A 21288-nucleotide genomic window follows, 5' to 3' on the forward strand; every position below is an offset into this window, starting at 1 on the left:
ACTAATAATGCTAATAGTTTTCCAGCAGGAGCCGCAAAGCGCACTCAGAAACCAGATTCTCCCTTCTTCTAAAAGTAAACTGAAATATTATGTCCCAAAGCGGTACATATTTTCTGTTCTAAAGATTCCTTCTTGGTGACAATTTGGAACCAAATTTATATGGGTTTTTTTCCACTTTAGCAAGGTAACTGGCAGTATGCTTTTTGTAGTTTTGTCTTGGATTGTGGTTAGAACTTCATTAATAATCCATTTCCTAAAATCCTCCCTCTCAAAAGTTATCACGACGCTGCTGACTCATCAGTTTTATCCAAAGAAACAAATGCATCCTGTGATCTCCGATAAGCTCTGATAAAACGTCTAGTCTTATCAACAATTATGTAACACTTAAAAATGTGGCCTTCGAACAAAAATCTTTGAAACATGACGTAATCTCTTCGAGCATCGTGTCACTTTACACGTTTTCATTGACGCGTACCCCCATTCAGTGTTTCAATAAGGGCTTTAATTCAATTCGCACTTTGTGAGGGTAAACAAGGCATATACTGTACCTGCACATATTAAAAAGAGCAATTACAGAGAAGCTCAAATACAATGTGGATCTGAAATGATAAAGCTCCTAAACACTCGGTAGCTGCTTCTTTGTCTACTGTAATCGTCGCTGAACAAATTGAATAAAGATACAGAGTAGCAGCACACAGTTTCACTGCAACATAGGAACATAGACCTAAAATTCACCTACACCCCTTCTCACAGTTACCTTCATTAAACAATAAATAAAAGTATTTTATGTAAAGGAAACCAATTAATGTTGTAGGCGGACTCGAGGTACATGTCATCTTTATTCTTTTGGTGTTTCAGTAAGATGGGTTATAGCAGTGTCTTGCATGCAGTTGATTTATACACTACAAGAGGTATGCATATAAATTATTGGAAGTGTGAAATTGTATGTAATCAAAGCATTCTTTTGTTATGCATAAAGTATATTGTATGTATTGGACGTTGTAATTACATGCCACATATGCTTACAGTAATGGAATTAAACTTTGATAACATAGAACAACAGATGAGACAGTCTAGGTGGGGAGAAACTAATAAAAGTGACACAACTGCCAAAATCAAATGTAAACAGAAGAAGGAAACATGAGATGTGTGATGCCATTTCCCCGAGACAATCATTCAGTATTCAATGTTCTGAGCAGACTGTCCTTCAACTTAGATGTCATGATAAAGATTGAGAAGTAAACTGAGAAAACAGTTTACAATCCACAAAATACAAATAATTTACAGGTAATCTTTTTTAAAGACAAATATGCAGTTGAAGGTTGAAAAGTAAAGTAAAGCATAAGCAACACAGTCATATAATATCCCCAGTAATTAAACACAAGGGTACCGTCCAGTTATTCATAGACATTTACATTTTTCCCCTCACAGCTCATGCTAAATTTAAATTAAATCTGTCTGCCCTGATGAAGGTAGATCATCGAGAATATATTCGGTTTCATATCACAGGTGATGAATAGTAATTGTTCAATAAGTTCTTTGATTTCGGAATCATTACGTTGAAGTCAATCATGAAAAACAACAATGAATGAAACATAAACAATGTATTGTTTTTGTTTTTTATATTTTGAAGAAAGATGGTTCAATCATAGCCGATCTCCTCCTAGAGCACATTTTTAAAGATGTATGAATGAGTGAGGTAATTTATAAGGTCAGTTTCACTGTGAAAAACCACCTGCTTTTTAAAAAATTGCCATCTGATGACTGCAAACCCTCTAATAACTTTTTCTTTTGCACAGTTTTATATAAAATCTGTACATAATAAGCAATATTGCAAATGAGTTGTAAATCATTTTGATGGCTCAAAGATTTCTGCCAACCGTCACTGCTCTGACACTGATAACCAAACATACTTGACCAGATTAGTTTGGACTTGTTTGGAGTATAATCTCATGTTCTGTAGAGAGGCATAAGATGTAAATTGTACACTCTGGCATGCATAATAATGGAGGAACCTTCATGCAGGTCTACATATTTAGTTAACTGCAGAAACTCCAACATGGTCTCTCGGATTTGTCAAGTATTCTTAACATTCTTAACAGTAAGACTAGCCGTCGGCAGTGCTGCTTGTTTATAAGACTAATCCTGAGGGAAACAACTGAAGGAAACAAACAAAAAAAATCAACCAAACTATGAATTCTGAAAATATATTTTTTTCCGGTACCTGAATAAACTATGGGTAAAGTATTACAACAATCAGTGACGCAACAAAAATTCCAGACACTTTATAGCAGAACTAGCTACTACTCATTCTGATCACTTCAGCCAAAAGGCGTCCCGGCCCAAATTGTCCAACTAAAGTCCGTCTGAGCATATATACCCCATGACCTTTGGACTCAAGAAAAGCAGGGCCAATTTGGCATAGATATCCAGACTAAGGAAGGGAGTCCAGTGGAGGACTTTGTCCCTTTCAAAGGTTGTAAACATTTTGTCATTAATTGAAATGTCTTTGATGCATTTTCAGCAGTATTCTACTTCTATCGCTCTCTGACATCTTTGCCCTCAACCTCCTTTTCACTCTTGTCTTTTTCATATTTGTTTTTTCCATTTGTTGTCACATTGTTACACGGAGGCTGAGGGACTGCTGAAGGTGTCGGTTCACTTTTATCATCACTAGAAATGTCTTGAAGTTTGCCTGTGACCAGATCCCCATCGTCAATGAGCGTTACATCCTTTTGAATGTTGCCCCCGCGTGTGTCAGAGGGACTCCTAGCAGCATGTTTCCTTGAATATCTCCTGAATGCTCTCTGGATGATAGTGGCGGATGTGTCCTCCTGTTTACGGAGCAGAGTGGTGGTGATGGGTTCGTAGGACAATTTAGAAGGATTGGAGGCCACGAAGCGCTCCTCCATCTGCCCCCTCAGAATATCCATCTCTCCTCCCTCGCCCAGAACGCGTTTTGTAAACGCAAACAGGATGTCCAGGCAGTGAATGCGTTCGCCGCTCACCATCGGTAGATCCATTGAGATCAGTTCCATCTTGTTAGGCATGGCTATGCGCAACGGTGGATCCAGTGCGTCGGCGAATTCGGACAGCTTATCGTACTCCATGAACTGCGTCGCACGAGGATCAAACCTTTCCCAGACCTCGTAAAATGTTTCAAAATCATCCTCACTTAGTGGGTCCGCGCTCTCCTCCGTGGCCACACTGAAGTTTTCTAGGATAACTGCAATGTACATATTGACCACGATCAGGAAACAGATGATGATGTAGCTCACGAAGAAGGCGATGCCTACAGGAGGATTCCCACAGTCTCCCTTAATGTGACTGCCGGGATGCTCCGTGCTATTGTTACAATCATCCTCATGATTGTTGAGAATGGGCGCTAGCAGGCCATCCCACCCTGCTGAAGTGGTAATCTGGAACAAACAAATCATGCTGTTGCCAAATGTCTCAAAGTTAAAAAGGTCGTCAATGCCTGATTCCCTCTTGACATAAGCAAAGTTTGACATGCCAAAGATGGCATAGATAAACATCACCAAGAAGAGTAGGAGACCAATGTTGAACAAGGCAGGAAGTGACATCATCAAGGCAAACAGGAGTGTGCGGATGCCTTTGGCACTTTTAATAAGGCGGAGGACGCGTCCAATACGGGCCAAGCGGATGACTCTGAATAAGGTTGGTGAGACAAAATACTTCTCAATCAGGTTTGCGAGAAACATGCCTAAGGGAAGAAAGATGGAAAAAATTGATTATAAATAATACAGGGACATATACCAACAAAGTATTTGATGTGAATTCATTTGGAGCACTGCAGTGTACAGAGGAAGGTCATACCAATGATTGACAGGACGACGACGATGAAATCAAATACATTCCAACCATTTGTGAAAAAGTAATGGCGAAGTGAGATCATCTTCAATAAACACTCTCCAGTGAAGATGATAATAAAAAATATATTTATTTTACGGAGAACTTCAGTTGTTTCCGCAGACTGATCGTCAGTTTCCACCATCATGGCTACCATATTTAGCCATATTAAAACCATTATTATTATTTCGAAGGCTTGTTTTGTGGTGAAGTCAAAAATGTATCCTTGAATTTTGTTCTGAAATAGACACAAAGCAGAGAAACACAAGTAAATGCTGGGTGCTATGAAACACGGATTGGGTTTGTACTACAGATTAGATGCAGTTATGATTCTAGTCACGTACCGATGGTCTAGGAATAGGCTTTTGTGGTTTCTTTGATCCCAGCTTTTTCATGGCATTGTAATATTTTTTCTGTTCTTCAGTCATGAAGATGTCTTGACCTCCAAAGTAAAGATGAGATCGAGACATGTCAAATCACAGCAAAGGTGATAAGGAGTGAAATGAACCATTTAGAAAGCAGCTTTGATACTTATCTTTTTCTTTTGCTGATTGAAATTGTCTATGATAACGCCGATAAAGAGATTGAGTGTGAAGAAGGCTCCAAATATGATGAAAACTACAAAATACATGTACATCTTAAGGTTGATCTCATATTCTGGTTGTTCTTCTGCCTATAACAATTACAGAAAATGGAGACATTAGTACATTAACACTATAACCGTTAAGTATAACTCCTGATTTGGCAACGAGTGCTGCAAGTACAACAACTGCAATTCTATACGCACAGCAAACACATGAACCAGACCTCTGGTGGGTTTGTTTACAGTGAAGCCAAATAAACGCATAGCGTTGTAGTTTATCGGTTTGCCATACTAGGATGCGTAAACCAATCAGTTTATGCTGTACAGTGTATATGTGTGACAAATATGTGTAACATGTATCATGTAAAACATACTTTATAAAGAGAGATTATACAGGATGGGCTACAGACTAAACTTTAATTACCATGCTTTGCGAGTCCACAGCAGGATACATGATACTCATCCAGCCCTTGAATGTAGCCTTCATAGAAATAAATCATATCGACAAAAATATATCGTATTAGCCCTTTCATCTTCTAATTGCTTCCAGTTTTTCCCAATACAGCAAATAATGTATTTATTATATTTAATCACCAGGTGTCTTGTGCTCCGTTACTTACCACTTGCAGCAGCGCAAGGTAACCCATGCCAACATTGTCAAAGTTGATTTTGGCAATCTTCCAGATAGCAATTTCTTTGCCCAAACTATCACAATCTGACTTGTTTTTCACCTCCGATGTATTGAAATCCATATCTGAGGTTCTGTTGACACAATGGCCATACTTTCCAGCTAATAGGTTAACTCCCATGATGCTGAAGATGAGCCAAAAGATGAGACAAACTAGCAGCACATTGAAGATGGAAGGAATGGCTCCGAGCAGGGCATTGACAACCACCTGTACACCAACACATACACATAATCCATTTGTGAAGCACAAATGACAGGATGTAGCATTGACCGACCAAACTACTTGAGTAAGTAAGTTTCACCACCAGCATACACATCTTTGACAAACGACAAAAGCTCAAATATAATGATTGAAAAGAATACTCTCTATATATATATATCTCAGCACTCTAGGTTTTGCTAAATTAATGCTGTATGCTGCTCTTTGCCAGACTGGGTGCTTTTGCTCTGCAGCTGTGCAGTGACGTGGTGACAGCGTCTTACCCTCATGCCATCAAACCGTGACAGGGCTCTGAGTGGCCTCAGAGCTCGAAGGGTTCTCAGAGACTTGATGGCGCCGAGGTCAGAATACCCCAGAGCATTGGCTACGGTGGTGACCAGTGACACCTGGAACACATGCACAAACAAATTTCTTAAGGAACAGAAAACTACGCATTGTTTAAAAAAAAAGAAAAGTAAACGTACTGGGGTGTTTCAACCTACATCAACAATGAGGAAGTCCAGCCAGCACCAGGCATTGGTAAAATACTTGGCAAATCCATATGCCACCCACTTCAGTAACATCTCCAGGATGAAGATATAGGTGAAGATCTTGTCTGCAAATTGCAACACTATTTGAATGTTCTTCCTCTTCGCAATGTAGACATCCTCAAATGCCTGAATGTGTAAATGACAGCGAGTGATTCCTTTTTAATATGAACACAAAGTGATACATCTTATTCATCATCCTGACCTTTCTTTACAGAGAATAGGAACTGTTGGACTGCACTAACTTAATGCAATTGAACGAGGGGCTCTTTAAACACACAACAGCATGAGAATCTAATGCCTACTGAGAGTAAGTAAATACCCGAGGGCACCCAAATAACACAGTGACATATGTCTTCCTGCCTTACCAGTGCTCCACTGCTAAGCAGGATCATGAAGATGATGAAGCTCTCGAACCAGTTGTGCTCAACGATCCGGAAACAGGTCTTCCTGAGCTTCCACCAAACCTTCCACCAGCCCACCTCCGCATTGACCTGACAGCACTCAAACCGTTTAACGCAGCCTGAACAGAGAAAAAGAGGAGATTGTTTTTCATCTACCAGTGATTTATGGAGTATGACACCACCTCCATGGAATGTTAGAAGTAGTATTCACCATCAGGAAAGCAGGCGTCAGGTACCATAGAGTTGTCCAATTCAAAGTCCATCGACTCTCCTCCCTCCCCGCCTGGACCCAAGTCTACTGTGCTGCCATCAGAGGAGCTGAGCTGGCCATCGTCTTCTACAATCTGTGGATGAAGCCGAGTAAAACTGGTGTTTGCTGAACAACATGGCAAATGTAAAGGGTTGACATGGTTAGCACCTTCCCACACAATTCATACACTCGACATTCCCTTTTTTCTAATCCAAAAATAGTCATAAAATAGCAAGAAATTCAGACAATACGTTTGCATCTGGTACTGAATTCTGCTGTATCTGTCTGGCTTATGACTGTTGGTTTTGCGTGACAGTATCCGTAACATGCATTCAGTTAAAATGTTTGAATCAAATGTATGATGGATAAATTAAAAAGCATGCACGGATCATTATTTCGATTCATCTCTTTAAATGTTGAAGTAAATCTGCTGTTCTAAAAAATAATATTGATTAAAATAAACATTAGGGCATTATCATCAGCTTGACGGAAGAACACCATTTGAGTGCTTTTCAATAGAGGAAGCAATTAAAAGTCTACATTACAGCTGACAATGTTGTTTCTCGTAGAGGAGATCAGACTCTCAAAGACACGGCATTGTACCACAGGTGATTGTAACACTAAGTAGACACGACCATTTAACATTTTATTAAATTATGTAGTTGGTAATTTACATAAACAAGAGTAGAAGAATATGATTGTACTGTAACTGTCTGCCGGCCTCATTGTTGAAGCTTCACTTGTTTGGCTTGTTTGCCAAACAGAGAAACACCAATATGCACAGTATGTATACAACCAGTTTTATGAAATAGATAGGCTAAGGATCTAAATATCATATGAGATTTGCGGCCTGGCAGTGTTTTACGGTAACAAGAACATTACGAACAATACGATTCCTTTAAACTGATTGAAATATCTAATGCATGGTTTTTGGAAAGCCTTAGTGTGTATGCACGGAAATAAGTCATTTTAAAGTGCCCCATTGCGGTTAAATTCATTTGTCACAATACAAAATCACAATAATCGCAAAGTCCCAGAGAATGAAACCAGGAGCGCAAATATTATTGACGATTAAGACAAAATTTGACAAAAAAAATATCAATGTAAAGCGAATCATATAAACAGACAGTATGTTTCTTTTTTCTTTCCCACTGTGAGCTTTTCCTCACAAAGAACAAAGAGCCTTTCCCCAAGAGGAGGATTCAGCTCCCGAGCACTCAGGCCTAAATGGCACATAATGTAATTTAGGTTTTCCTGTCTATATGGCCTCTCCCAGTTAAAGGGTCATGGTATATTGGATATTCAGGGAAAACACCACGTCCCACACTCATACGGGATCTCAGTGGACTATGGTCAAAGCGCCACTTAGCACTAACAACTGTGGTGCTTTGTCAAGAACCACAACCAACGCTGAAATCCTTTGTCGTCTCTCACGTCAAAAACATCAGTGGTTTGGCTGGACAGACTTTGTAGGTTTTAAAGGAGCAACTCATTTTTACAGTTACCGTTGACAGACAACGCTGACCGATCCACGAGAGCATCCTTACCACTTTGCATCCTGCTGCATCAGACGAGAGACTGCTGAAGTCCTCCGTGTTAAGGTTCTCAAAGTCAGACTCTCCCACTGCTATGGGGACTGTGACAGTGAGACTGGGATTGTTGATGAAAGACATTATAGAATCATCACTCTTGCTGCTGACTATGTACTTGTCTCCGGTTTTGTCCACTCCGGTCACATCCCCATTTCCGTTCTTAGGGAAGTCTTTGATGGTATGGTTGGGGACACCATTTGGCCCTAAAGTTTTGTGGAGCTCGTCCAGAGAGTTTTCCTCACCCTTCCATTTTTTCTTCCTCCTTAGACAAACACTGTTACAGCTGTTTCGAAGCAGGGACTTGGTGAAGGCGAAGCCTCTGCGAATCCGACCAATGGCAATCTGCAGGTTGTTCATTTCGCTATCATCTTCTATCGCTGCCAGATTGTCAGCACTGAACGAACTCAGCAGCAGGGCCAGGAACAAGTTCAGCACCTAACAGATAATGACATGACTTTTAGCTATTGTACTTTATGAAAACAACAAAATGAGTGTATCTATAAAACTGAATCATGGGTTTGACAAGCTGGACTCATGAATTGACCATAAGAGATGATGATGTACCACAAGGTTTCCAATAACCATGACCATCATGTAGACAGTGATGCACATGTGGGTCCCAGCCACCTCCATACAGTCCCACATGGTCTCTATCCACTCTCCACATAGCACTCGGAACACAATGAGGAATGAATGAAAGAAGTCCTTCATGTGCCAGCGGGGCAGAGTGCAATCGGCAGAGATTTTACACACACATTCCTCGTAGCGTTTTCCAAACAGCTGCATGCCGACCACGGCAAAGATGAAGACAATAATGGCCAATACCAGCGTCAGGTTGCCCAAAGCACCCACTGAATTACCAATTATTTTGATCAGCGTGTTAAGTGTGGGCCATGATTTGGCCAACTTGAATACTCTCAACTGTAAAAACAAAAGAAAAACACGTCATTTCAAAGCTTTCGGCACACAAAATACACCTGAACATATTGACTACGTGACACACGCGATAGGCTTACCAATCTGAATGACCTCAGAACAGACACGCTGCCCGGTTTGGAAGAGCAAAGCTCTATCAAGCTTAAACCGACAATGACTGCATCGAAAATATTCCATTTCTCCTGGAAGTAATAGTATGGGTCCAAAGCAATGATCTTGAGGACCATTTCGGCCGTGAAGATACTTGTGAATATCTTTAGAAAGAAAAAAATCAGATAGCTGACCATTAATAAACATCCAAAATAATCATTTTCTGTACTCTGCAATTGAAATGCACTTACCAGATTGCCCACGTTTAGCATTTGGATGAAACCAGGGGACATTGGATAATGCTCCATGGCCATAAACAATGTGTTGAGTACAATGCAGATGGTGATGGTGAGGTCCCCAAATGGATCCATCACAATTAGTTTAACTATCCTCTTGATCTTTAGCCATGCTGGACAACGGTCCCAGATGAGGAAGGTGTGGGCAAAATCGTACCAGCAAGGAGGACACTTCTGCCTCGATTCTTCAAGCTCTGGTGTACACAAGTAATGGAAAAAAACAAAATATTGTGTATCTGATGATAACAATGATCTTTTCAATACCAGAGATGATGCAAAGATGGGACACTCATGCCACGCTGTGGGATACCTACCCTCCATAGTGTTGGTTATGACACTGGCTATACTGTAAGCTCTTTGTCTGGCCTCTGGACCCTCCAGGAAGTCCATAAACTCCTGTTCTGTTCCTCCAACCGCCTGTCTGTACTCCGTGTCAGTGGTGTCAGCCTGGAGATAGAAAAACGATTGTTACAGATGCAACCGTGATACAGAACGTGTACTTACATCTGACCGTGATACAGCAGCTACAAACGTGATAAAAAGTGGCAGTGTTTTGAAGTACAGGGCAAAGCTGTACACGCAAAAGTAAGAAACAATCAAAGGGAATTGTGCATTAAAATGTTATTTATTTCTACACCAGGTTAACTACAATAATAATAATTATACAGAAACAGTACACGGTGGCTTGGTACAATAATGGTACCCTGTTGTATGGTCAGAAGACACAGTTAAGATAAGATAAATAAACAAAAGTATTGTGTCATTGCTGATTATTTAAAACAGCATAACGCCATAAAATGTATTTTTAGCGTCCACCAGGGCTCTTGTGTCCAACAATGGTGGACACAGAAGACTTACCCTCAAGTGTGTCACTGAGTTTACGCTCCACTTCATCAAATAGTGACAATATGATATGAAGTTGAGTTAGAATAACAATAATAATAATAATAATTAATTAATCCTCAAAGTTTGAGAAAGATCTGGTTTGAAATCTGGTAAAACATTTTCACAGATACACAGCTGGTGGAACTACCAGTTCACACACAACCCCTCGGCTGTGCTCTGCAGCCAGACACACAGTGGTAGGAAACAGTTTGCTCACAGGACTTGAAGCCTGAATCAATACTTGAAGTTGTGGCGGGCACTCCTGGCTGGGTTCTGACCTCTACTGACGGCATCTTCTTAGTTGCTTACATCGCTTATATTGTAGGTAAATTGCATTTTTGGCTTTTAGTGAAATATCTCGAGAACTACTTTTGTGCTATTGTCACAATATCCTTCACATGACAGTACACAGTACAATGCACAGGGTGAGAATAGATAGAGCCATGAACTGGGATGAAGAAAATGAAATGGGGCTATTTAGACTTTCTTACATTGTCTCCAGTGGAGGCCATATCGACCATCACCTTAGGCAGAAGGAGCCCCACAGGTGATGATGGGAGTGAATTCCCACCCACGAGAGAAACAACGCCATTGCAGTTTACAGAGCTGTGCTTTATCCCATTGGGTGAAAAAAGGAGATGCGATAAGAAACTCCGTTGGCTCATACTGCTGCTGCGTCGATCACAACTTCTGGGATGAAAAAAAGAGCCCCTCCGACTCAGGTTGTCCTCAAAAATGCTGTTCTCATCATCGGCAAACTCATTATCTGAGCCATTTTCCTGCGCTTGGCTTCGGAAACTGAAAAGGCTGGTCTTGCTGTTCCTTCTGGATGAGAAGAGGGGTCCACGAAAGCTCAGAAAGGACTAAGAAGGAAAGATATTCTTCAGTGGACACATGCTGATTGTGAAGAGAGAACAGGAAGGACAGCCATTGTAATAAGTGCAAATGACATGAAAGGGACTTCTCTAGCGAGGTAATGAAGGAAAATAATGCCTGACAAGGCAGATGGTGGTCATAATGATGCCAGTGAAGACACAAAAAAAAGTTGGTGATGACTAAGAATGTTAAAGATGATGATCATGATGTTGATGAAGAAGAAAAAGGTAATGATGGTTATTCTGGTCATGATGATGTTGATGATGATGATGGTGCAAAGGATAATGATATGCATTATAAGGAGGTAAAAATGTTAAATAAAATTGCATTCAATGATGATTGGTAGAAGTTGATAATGACAAAGAAGAAGATGATGGTAGTGATGATGATGATGATGATGATGATGATGTTGTTGATAATGATGTCAACGACAATGCCGATGGGATGGAGGGCGGTGAAACAAAAACCATTACGACGGCATTGAATGAAACATTGCATTGGTCTTAATTGCGTGCATGAAAGTATCGTAATAAAATTGTAAGCTCATTAGAAAATTATAGTAATAATGTTTGAATATCACATAGTGGATATTCTGCAATCCAACACTTGGTATGACATCAGAATTGCTCACAGATATTCACAGCTTTAAAGTGAGCTCGGTAATCACTTCATCTATCCATTTACTTCCCCTCTCTTGTCGCTCATTGCGAGAGCTCTGCAAAGAGAAAGCCAGCAAGTCTTCTCATTGAAAGAAAGTTCAACATACCCGCTAAAACGTTTTTGTGGTCACTGGAGGAGAATTTCAAGCACTGCTACTGATAGTCGGTATATAAGTCTGTATTTCTACACCATTAACATGTTGCATGTCGTTGTGAAATACGCATTTATGACATTGAATATCATAGCTTATGCCACTGTTATTTTGTGCAATTGTAAGGTTAACGATAAAATATCTAATGATGGAAATTGTCTTATTGACTGATTCAGATTTACCGTGATGTAGATTGGGAAAATGTTGGGAAGGGAAATGCGAAAAGTTGTCCTTAAGAGTTTGGGGACATAATACGCTGAAAACACTTCTCAATACAGAACGAAACGCCGCTACTTTCATACCCAAATCCCATTGATAGATAATACCGAACCTGATGTGCGGATGAGCATTTCATGTCATAGTTGAGCTGGTTTGCGTCCACAGAGAAGCGGCAGCGGCCTTTCCACACACCGTCGCGTGATTCGTTGACTCCTGATTTAGGAACCTTCTCATCGGCCCCTTTGCCCTCTTCCTCCTTTTTTTTCCTGCGTCTGTTACGTCTCTCTTTGGCACTTTTGGAGCTGAGCTTGGAGGTGTCAGAGGAGCTCTCAGGGCCAGTGACTTTATCGCTTGCCTCCCCAGCGCCTGCAGCAGTTGCCGCTGCCTAGGAGAAAAAAGAGCGGGGCAATAGACAACAACTGAGAAACTTATTGTACATTATTCACGTTGTCAAAAAGGCATTTAACTGCAATCTGCAGACAGACACATCTTCCTGGAATGTAGAGGAAGAAAATCTCACTGTGACAAATACAGCGCCATATCTCAGGAATCAGGAAACATTTATTGCCATAATATGTCAGACATACAAGGAATTTAAATTGGCGGTTGGTGCGTAACAGCAGACAGTACGACAATGGACTACAAGACAACAGTGCAAGAGGAATAAAATAAAATATGATGCTATGGGTTAATAATATAAGGCCATTGGTTAGTTTAAACATAAAGGAATAAAAGTTAAAAGTTAAAACTATTTAAAAATTAAAAATTAAAATTAAAGTGCACCAGCGAACAGAAAGTGACGTGTGCAGTGTGCAAAATAAAATAAAAATCTGGCAATCATGTAGAACATAAGGTGTTATTTGTATATCTATATTAATTCATATGTTTAGCTACATAGTAAAACGTTCATTCACTATTTGGTGTTCAATATATTTTGTATAACATTTCCCAAAAACGTACTGCTGATCGAATACTGACTCATTTATTAATGATATTTATGTTATTTGATTAGATCAGTCAGAATCTTAGACTATCCCGTACCTGAGCGTCCTCTTGCTGCCGTTTCAGCTGCTCAAGCATGGCCTGAAACTCTTCCTCCTTCTCAATCCCCTCCTTTATGGTGACCTGACTCTGCTCCTCGTAGGCCATGGCTACGACAGCCAAGATCAGGTTGATCAGGTAGAAAGAACCAAGGAATATCACCAGCACAAAAAAGATCATGTAGGGCTTCCCAGACGCTCGCAACGTCTGTGAGAAAAACAATGAAGCAATATACTCATTTAATATATCTATACTCAAAATATGTATTTATTTCCTTTTCTTGGATCCTATTAATGCAGATGTGTTAATTTCACATTATTTTTAATAATAATGTTATTATCATTAAAGTCAGTGATCCACATAATCAAAAGACACTGAGATAAAACAGCTTGTTGTACCGAAAATGCCATGCAGTTACACACAATGCAGTGTTGTATTACTGTTTGCTTACTGATACGACAAGCCTATTCAATAGACACCTATTTGCATTTAAGGCCTTTCACGTCGTGTTTGCCTGAGTTACGGACGGACTCATCGTTGTTCTTTCTGACCGAGATGCACCTGCACTTCGTTCAGAGGGTTGTTTGAACACTTTTAATACTAATATTGTAATGTGAGAATGTTATGTATTTCACAAAGCCCCACCGTAAAACAGCTTGCACTGCCTCTTTATTTACTTAGAGATACTTATGCATACAAATGCATCTTCCTCCATCACACGTGAGGTCAAATATTTCATCAACTTGCCATTAAAGTGGCCGCCGTTCTTCACGATCGCTGAGCAACCGAAAGTTCAAGAAGGACTTACTGTGAACCTCAAGGTTAAGTAGTTAGTTTCCCATAAAGCAAAGCTATGAAGGCAAATCCGGACTAAATAAAGTGGACATTGATGGTATTAAGGATTTTAGCAATTTATATTGTTGACAGATGGAATTAAATGCTTTTTGGTGTTAGCCTTACAGAGTTTGTTCTTTGTCACACCACCCACTAATTGAATAACAGATGTGAATCCTCCTTAAATTCACACAACAGAATTCAATTCAGTTGTGTGGATACCTTAAAACATTGTCTTTTATTTGGATTACTACTGTATTTTCTTTTTTTTTTGTACAGAATTCAGTAATTTATCCCTGCATATCCATATAGATCTATAATGTTTACTGTCAATGTACTGTCACATGCTTTTATATGTATTATAAAGGCATTAAAAGTCCCTCAACTGCTGGTTACCTGCTGGTAAAGGTTTTCCCAGTAGTCCTGTGTCATCAGTCGAAACAGAGAGAGGAAGGCCCAACCAAAAGAGTCAAAACTGGTGTAATTATAGTCAGGGTTGTTTCCTGCTTTGCAGCAAAAAAAACCATCTGGACACTGCCTGCAACAAACAGAAACAGTCTGTGAAGATCAGACGGAATCATGCTTCCTCCTTTTCACACTTTTTGGTAATGCTAATGCTGAGACGGATGCATCATACAAGGACTAAACATTTCGTAAACATTTTGTGTTGTATGAAGTTGGGAATAAGCTTACCCAGCTTCACTGCCGTTTCCACAAAGCAATGGATCTCGCTTGCCTGGAAGGTAATAATGATTACCTGATGGGAAAGGAGGGAAACACTTTCTTTGTCAGTAGGGATTGCAAAAATGGTCAAAGACAAACTCTACAATATAAAGAAATCCAATGAGTTCTAAGAAAATAGAAGATAGGGGGCGAGGGGGGGGGACTCGGACACTACGATGTCCGACACTAACAATATTAAATATAGCCTCATGAATTGCATTAATATTGTATCGTATCTTTGACGCAATGTCACAAACAAAATGAAACGCCTCAAGTAGATGTTTTGAAGTTAGATTTAAGGGGTTTATCTAATAACAGGATAAATATTGAAAGTAACTATAAATTGACAAGTAATCCTAATCAGGTCACTTACATAGGTAATTAGGTAATATCCTTCATTATTATAACACAAAATACAACAGAGAAAAAATATACTCACTGCTATTGATCTTGTACGTCTCCCAGTTGAATGTGCCGTTTTCTGTTCCATTGTATGAGGTGTCATTATTAGGAATCCTTACACACTTTTGCTTTAAATGGCCCATAAACAGTTGTAACCCTATGAGGGCAAAGACGCTCAAGCAGAAGACGGTGAGAATCATCACATGTACAAGCTTCTTCACTGACTGGAACAAGGCACCCACGATGGTCTTCAGGCCTGCCAGATACAGTATCACGTGTTACTCTAAGCAGTCAATAGAAGCCTGTGGGAACATCAACAGCAGTCCTGTGCACGACCTGTGAAAATACTATAATAAATAGTTTCCCATAAATATTTCCCCTATAGTTCAATCTAAACAATTGGGCTATTTGACATTCAAATACACACTCTATTGTTAACACACAATAGAAATGCAAGAAGAAGGTCTTTAGCCACCCTCTTTGTTTTGGAGCCATAGAGGCTCAATGTGGTAAACCGGCGGTAGCACATAAAATCAGGATCATGCACTATGCGATAATGTACAAGCAACACTATTAAGACGCCACCACAGATGCCTTCATAATCGCAAGCAAAGAGGAGCACGGCGCTGACAAGGTATAGTGCAAAAACACACAAGCAAATTACACAGATCTCACAGAGTAACTCTGACAATTATTTATTAATCTGTGGATCCCAAAGTGCAAAAACTCCACACAAGAACATTCAATCTCGAATTTTGTTGCTTGCTTACGATGAAGGATTTCAGTTGCTAATCTTTGGACAAGAGTCAAACAGCTCTCAGTCAGTCAAACAACTCTGTGACATAGCTGTGATGGGGAGGTGGATAGGTCGGGTTGTGGCAGCATCCGGCATACATGTGATGCCATTTACAGCAAGAGAGGCGGTAATTGGAAGAGGAGAGGATGATGGGCAGCGGAAAATTCTGCAAACTAACCGACACGCACCTGCTCTTACTGCTTACCTGGGATAACTGAAATAGCTTTAAAAGCTCTTAGCACTCTGAATATTCGAAGCGCCGAAAAATTACCTAGGCCTGGAATCAGTGCCGTTGCATACCTGGAGAGAAACTCAGAATTAATACGTAATATTGACTGAGATGAAATACATGTAAGATTGTAGTCAACAACGGTAATTACATTTTTGTGTGATGATGCATATTCTTTGTATGTTGTTTTAAAACCATGCTGTTGTTTGGGAACAAACGGGCTTGTTGCTGAAAGCCAAATACATACAAACTGTTGAAACGTCCTTGGAACTGTACTTACGCCAGGACAATTACACTGAAATCCAGCCAGTTCCAGGGATCTCTTAGAAAGGTGAACTTCCCTATGCAGAACCCTCGGGCTAAAATTTTAATGACGGATTCAAGCGTATAGATTGCAGTGAATGTGTACCTGTTGACAAAAACAAATAACTTTAATGCATTTTTGTATTCATGTAACCCAAGCATGCAATGCAATGTGTCATTTGTGTGAAACTTACTCAACATACTTCGCCCACTGGGCCGAATCCTGACTGCGTGTCATAAATGCACAGTTAGCGAGGATAGTGCACATGATGAACATACTGAACAATTTGCAAGCAGTTGTCAAGGAAGCAAATCATTTTATTGGAAAATGAACACCTGTTTTTAAATATATAGCAGATTATATCTACGTGAAAGGATATGAGTGTACCAAAATCTTTATTGATATTCTTCTAAGAAGGTTGAAGGGGCTCAGGAGGTACAAGGCAGGAGCAGCGTTGAAGCGGAAGATGACATTTCCTCTGTTTAATACTATAAAAGTCTGAGAGAAAAAGAGGGACATTTATAAAATGCACATATTTCTTGGCATCCTATATACAATTATAGTTTACACACATAAAAAAGTATGGCATATGGCCACTTCCAACAACTAATGAAGAGCGCTTGATGACTTACAGAACTGTCACTGTGCAAATCCCTGATCACATTTTTTATATTGCTGTTGTACGTTGTATACATACACGGGTTGAACAGCTGCCTGCAGTGCCATCTTAACACAGTTTATAAAAAGCTAAATGTTTGTCATTAGGCGTCATGTTCGATCTTGAAATCAAGCAGACCTACTTTCTGATTACAGTAGAAGGGATCGAGGTCCTCCAGCGGTGTCGAAACCATGCCTTTAGGAGCATCCCCATACAGCAAAGGGAGGGATTTGCCCGCTTCCAGCTCACGGCTGGGTTTGGGCTTATTCTCATCCTTGCGTTTTCTCTTCTCTTTCTTGGGTTTCTTGGCTTTCTCCTCCGCGATACGTCTCTCGATGGCTTTGAGGGAGTCACGACTTAAGGGGCGGAAGCTGTCTGGACCTGGTGGTGCAAGCAGCTGTGCCATCTTTCATCCTTCAGAGGGAGAAGCCAGCCTCTAACATGAGAAAGACCTGAGGCATCAGAACACATCGTAAACCCTTATTGGAGGTTAATGACAGGACAAAAAAATACTTTTTTTTTTTTTTTGGACAAAACATATTTCTGGCTGCGACGTTCGAACTGCTTTAAATGGAGAGGAGAGCAAATTGGGTGTGGTTCTGTTGTTTGGCCAGATATCCTCATCTCAGGAAGTGGTTGGCTGTAATGTTCCTAGAGATGGGTGTCACGCAACTACATTCATGCCAACTGTGTTAAAATTAGATGTAATTCATCTACATATAAAATGAAGAATTAACGTGACAATGATTAATTCCAGGTTAGATTATTGCTCCTCTACGCCATCCTTCAAACTCATAAGAGTCTGCTTTCCTCTTAGAACAGGGGAGAATAGATGAATCCTACTAATAGGCCCGACTGGTATGATGTGCTAGGAAGACCTATGCAGTATTAAATATGAATGCACCACCGACTGCAGTGCATCCCTCTGGGTGCTCTGCTACCGAGAGCTTTGGCCTGATCCGAACGGAACAGTGTAATAGAATACTTTCACACGGGGTGTCTGTGACGCAATAAATCAATCACAAACACAGTGGACCATCAGCTGCCCACAGCACTGGGTAATACATGTGTGATGTAATTACCACAACAAGGAAGGTCCAACAACGACAATAAAAAGCTTGACTTTTAATATACAGGATATCTGTGCGCTTCATTTGCACTTCAAGGTCAGGTTTACACATTGAGAAAGAAAGGTGCTCAGCCAGTTGAAGAAAAGTTAGCGATGGGACACTGCAATGATTGGAATAGGATTTTGATCAAATGGCCTCTGTACGTCAGAAGAACCCAGGTTGGCCTTGCAGAGAGAGAGACCGTGGTTTGCACATACGCATCAGTTGTCATCTCTGCAGACCAATGAAGGAAACGCTGAAATGGTCAAACGCATTTAGAGGAATAGAGCACGCTCCAACCCAAACTACAGCAATAAGAAATGTTCAAAATATAAGTGAACCATTTAGGATTTACAGATTTCCATGTAATTTCCAGTACAATTTGACATAAAATACTGATTTATTTTTTTAATGAAAAGTGTGAAAAATCATTTCAGGACAAATTGTATTCTTGTTTTTATGTTTTGTGGCTAATCTGCTCTGCCGTGTAGCCCGCTGTTACAGTGCCGCACATGTTTACATACTGTAACACATACAGTATAGTAAGTACTAAGGCCAAAACATCTGTTAACGTACTTTTGATGTTGATGATCTTAAAATACATTTAACGCATAGTTGTATATTTAAGGCTCACTCAAGCACAAAACTATTAGAGGAATACCATTAAGTGTTTAAAGGGAAGAGCTGAACAACAAAGGAGTCACAGTGAACGTCTCATCAAATAAAACAAACCTTGATTTGATATTCCCCTAACAAGGTCAAGCTGTGGCGACTAACCTCTAAAGAGGCATGCATCATTCTGTCCATCTGTTCCCAACTCATTACACACAACTTCAGATATGAGCTGCCACTTTGAAGCTTCAAATAGTCCCACTTTAATTTATCTGCAACCTGTCAGCATGGTGACCTCGTGCCGACTAACCTAAAATGGGTACATTTGTTTCCCTCAACTCTCACTGGAACGTAACGTCAACACATTAGTTTGGTGTTTGCTATTTGCCATGTCCTGCTGATGCGCTTTAACTGATGACTGACCACCTGAAACACCTTCAAGGGAATCACACTTCCACACAGTAACAAACCAAGCAAACTCAGATTGAACATTTCACATTATATTACGTGGCTGCTTTTCGCAAAACGTATGTCTGTTGACCACAAAAAGCTTCTGAGTACTTTGTTCCGATTAGGTAAAATACTTGTGACAGACTTCAGCCTGTTGTAGGTGTCTGACGGATGTATACAAAAGAAAGATATAGTTTGTTTGCTTGGCGCATCAAAGCGGCCGACTTATCACAACATTTATTATTGTGTTTCCGAATTGCCCACATCTTGAAATTAATTATAGAAAGCATATTTCAAACCAGCCTAAGAGCTACAAGCCAACGACAATAAAGACAATCAGACCTTTACAAAGGTCAGAAAGGAGACATAAGCAGTCGTTAAATATTCCAGGAGAACCTCTGCGACTGTCCGCTTGGCTTTTTCCAGAGATCAACTCAAGCAAGGCAGATTTATACGAAGTGATCACAATTCAGGATCTATGTTATCCTAAGGGACCAACACACTTAAAGCTCCTGATAGCGCAAAACTAATGCTTGCCGCTGCCTCTCACAGACTACAGGATCAGGGACTAGACCTCGCTCGTCCAGGGCGTTGGCGAATGATGATGAGGAGCTTTGGGAACATCATTTTCTGTAATAAATTCCCGGTTTTCTATACAAACTGGTGCTCTATTTCTCTCCCTGTCTCTCTCCATCTGTGTGTGTGTGTGTGTGTGTGTGTGTGTGTGTGTGTGTGTGTGTGTGTGTGTGTGTGTGTGTGTGTGTGTGTGTGCAGTCTGGATAGACAGAAAACAGGACAGTCTAATCTCTAATTGACAGAAATCTAATAATGATGTTGACAGTCGTGCAAGCAGGAAGCAGAAGATGTGTGGGCTTAATAATTGCTGCCAAGCCCATTAACTTCTGTTACATATTGCAGCCCATAATTTGCACTCTAGTCTTTGCCTTCATGAAGTACATTAGATCGCTCACATTTTTTCCCACACAAGCCATAAACACATCAAACAAGATGACATTACAATTTGATAGAATGTGATACGAGGCTACCTCACAAGTAGTATATATAAATATATATAAACAAACCATTTATTTCATAGATATATGATGAAGATAGATAGAGAGATGGATAGAGAAATAAAGAAATAGTTAGAAACTCAAAGTTGTATTCTCAGCAATAGAATAGAAATAAAGCCGTCTAAGAGATTCTGTTAACTCGCCTGTATTGTTCCCCCTTCGACAGGTGATCGTGGAGGAGCCTCGGCGCGAGCCAGATGTTGTTTGAAATAAATCTGTCCGTCCGTTTAAGGCATAAAGTTGCTTCCACTGCAGAACTGCTCATTTCCACACGCGTCCAACTGCAAAACCACGGGAGACAGACAGGGAGAGAGAGGGAGGGAGGGAGGGAGGGAGGGAGGGAGGGAGGAAGGAGAGATCGTTGCATCCGCCCCTCCGTGCGCCACAGCAGCCCGCTGTGCTCCCGGATGTTCCTGGGCACCGCGTCAGGGCAGAAGTCCCCGGGACGCCGGTGGACAGGAGACTGCGGTGGACACTCGTGTCCCCGGGACGCCGGTGGACTGGACACTGCCGTGGACACTGGTGCGTTATGGTCGGGAGCGCGGATGCGACTCCGAAACTCGCGAAACTGAAAGCTTAAACCACTTTGAATCAGACTGCGTTGGAGAAAAAAAACATAGTCTGGGTCAAGGTGCGTGTGCGCGTGCTTGCGCTCAAAGCGGACTCCCAGTTACGGTCCCACAGCCGGAGAGAAAGAGACACACATCTGTATGTGCAGATATAGATTCATTCATTTTGGCGACTTGCGGGTGAGCAGGACATCCACCTTTAGTCGGACACCACCTGGTGGAAAAGGACGGTGTGGTCATA

The 21288-nt window shown here is 40.6% G+C and overlaps 1 protein-coding gene across 2 annotated transcripts; it reads right to left on the reverse strand.

Moving 5' to 3' along the window:
• Positions 1–480: 480 nt before the first annotated feature.
• scn1laa (sodium channel, voltage-gated, type I-like, alpha) lies at positions 481–20760 on the reverse strand. Of its 2 annotated transcripts, XM_078091106.1 has the most exons (27): positions 20622–20760; positions 17377–17686; positions 16954–17074; positions 16770–16860; positions 16553–16681; positions 16249–16343; positions 15285–15503; positions 14816–14879; positions 14519–14660; positions 13289–13495; positions 12360–12632; positions 10833–11204; positions 9771–9903; positions 9412–9650; positions 9151–9324; positions 8699–9055; positions 8090–8569; positions 6504–6636; positions 6257–6411; positions 5844–6017; positions 5625–5747; positions 5074–5349; positions 4878–4934; positions 4406–4543; positions 4215–4319; positions 3838–4108; positions 481–3724 (listed from the first exon to the last, which is right to left on the reverse strand). In XM_078091106.1, exons 2-27 carry the CDS (start codon positions 17638–17640, stop codon positions 2538–2540), a joined length of 5979 nt encoding a protein of 1992 aa, XP_077947232.1. In that variant the 5' UTR covers positions 17641–17686; positions 20622–20760; the 3' UTR covers positions 481–2537. The 2 variants fall into 2 exon arrangements, with proteins under 2 accessions (XP_077947232.1, XP_077947233.1); XM_078091107.1 differs by lacking the exon at positions 10833–11204.
• Positions 20761–21288: the final 528 nt, after the last annotated feature.

This window comes from Gasterosteus aculeatus, chromosome 16 (genome assembly GCF_964276395.1).
Source record: "Gasterosteus aculeatus chromosome 16, fGasAcu3.hap1.1, whole genome shotgun sequence".
In the NCBI taxonomy this organism is placed as follows: Eukaryota; Metazoa; Chordata; class Actinopteri; order Perciformes; family Gasterosteidae; genus Gasterosteus; species Gasterosteus aculeatus.

Bases quoted from the DNA above. Each gene is read 5' to 3' on its own strand.
- scn1laa (XM_078091106.1), bottom strand. From the start codon at position 17,640: ATGGCACAGCTGCTTGCACCACCAGGTCCAGACAGCTTCCGCCCCTTA. The intron at 14,880-15,284 runs GTGAGTATATTT...CTTTCCCATCAG, and splicing joins GACGTACAAGATCAATAGCA to GTAATCATTATTACCTTCCA. The intron at 4,320-4,405 runs ATAAGTATCAAA...TCTCATCTTTAC, and splicing joins TCAATCAGCAAAAGAAAAAG to TTTGGAGGTCAAGACATCTT.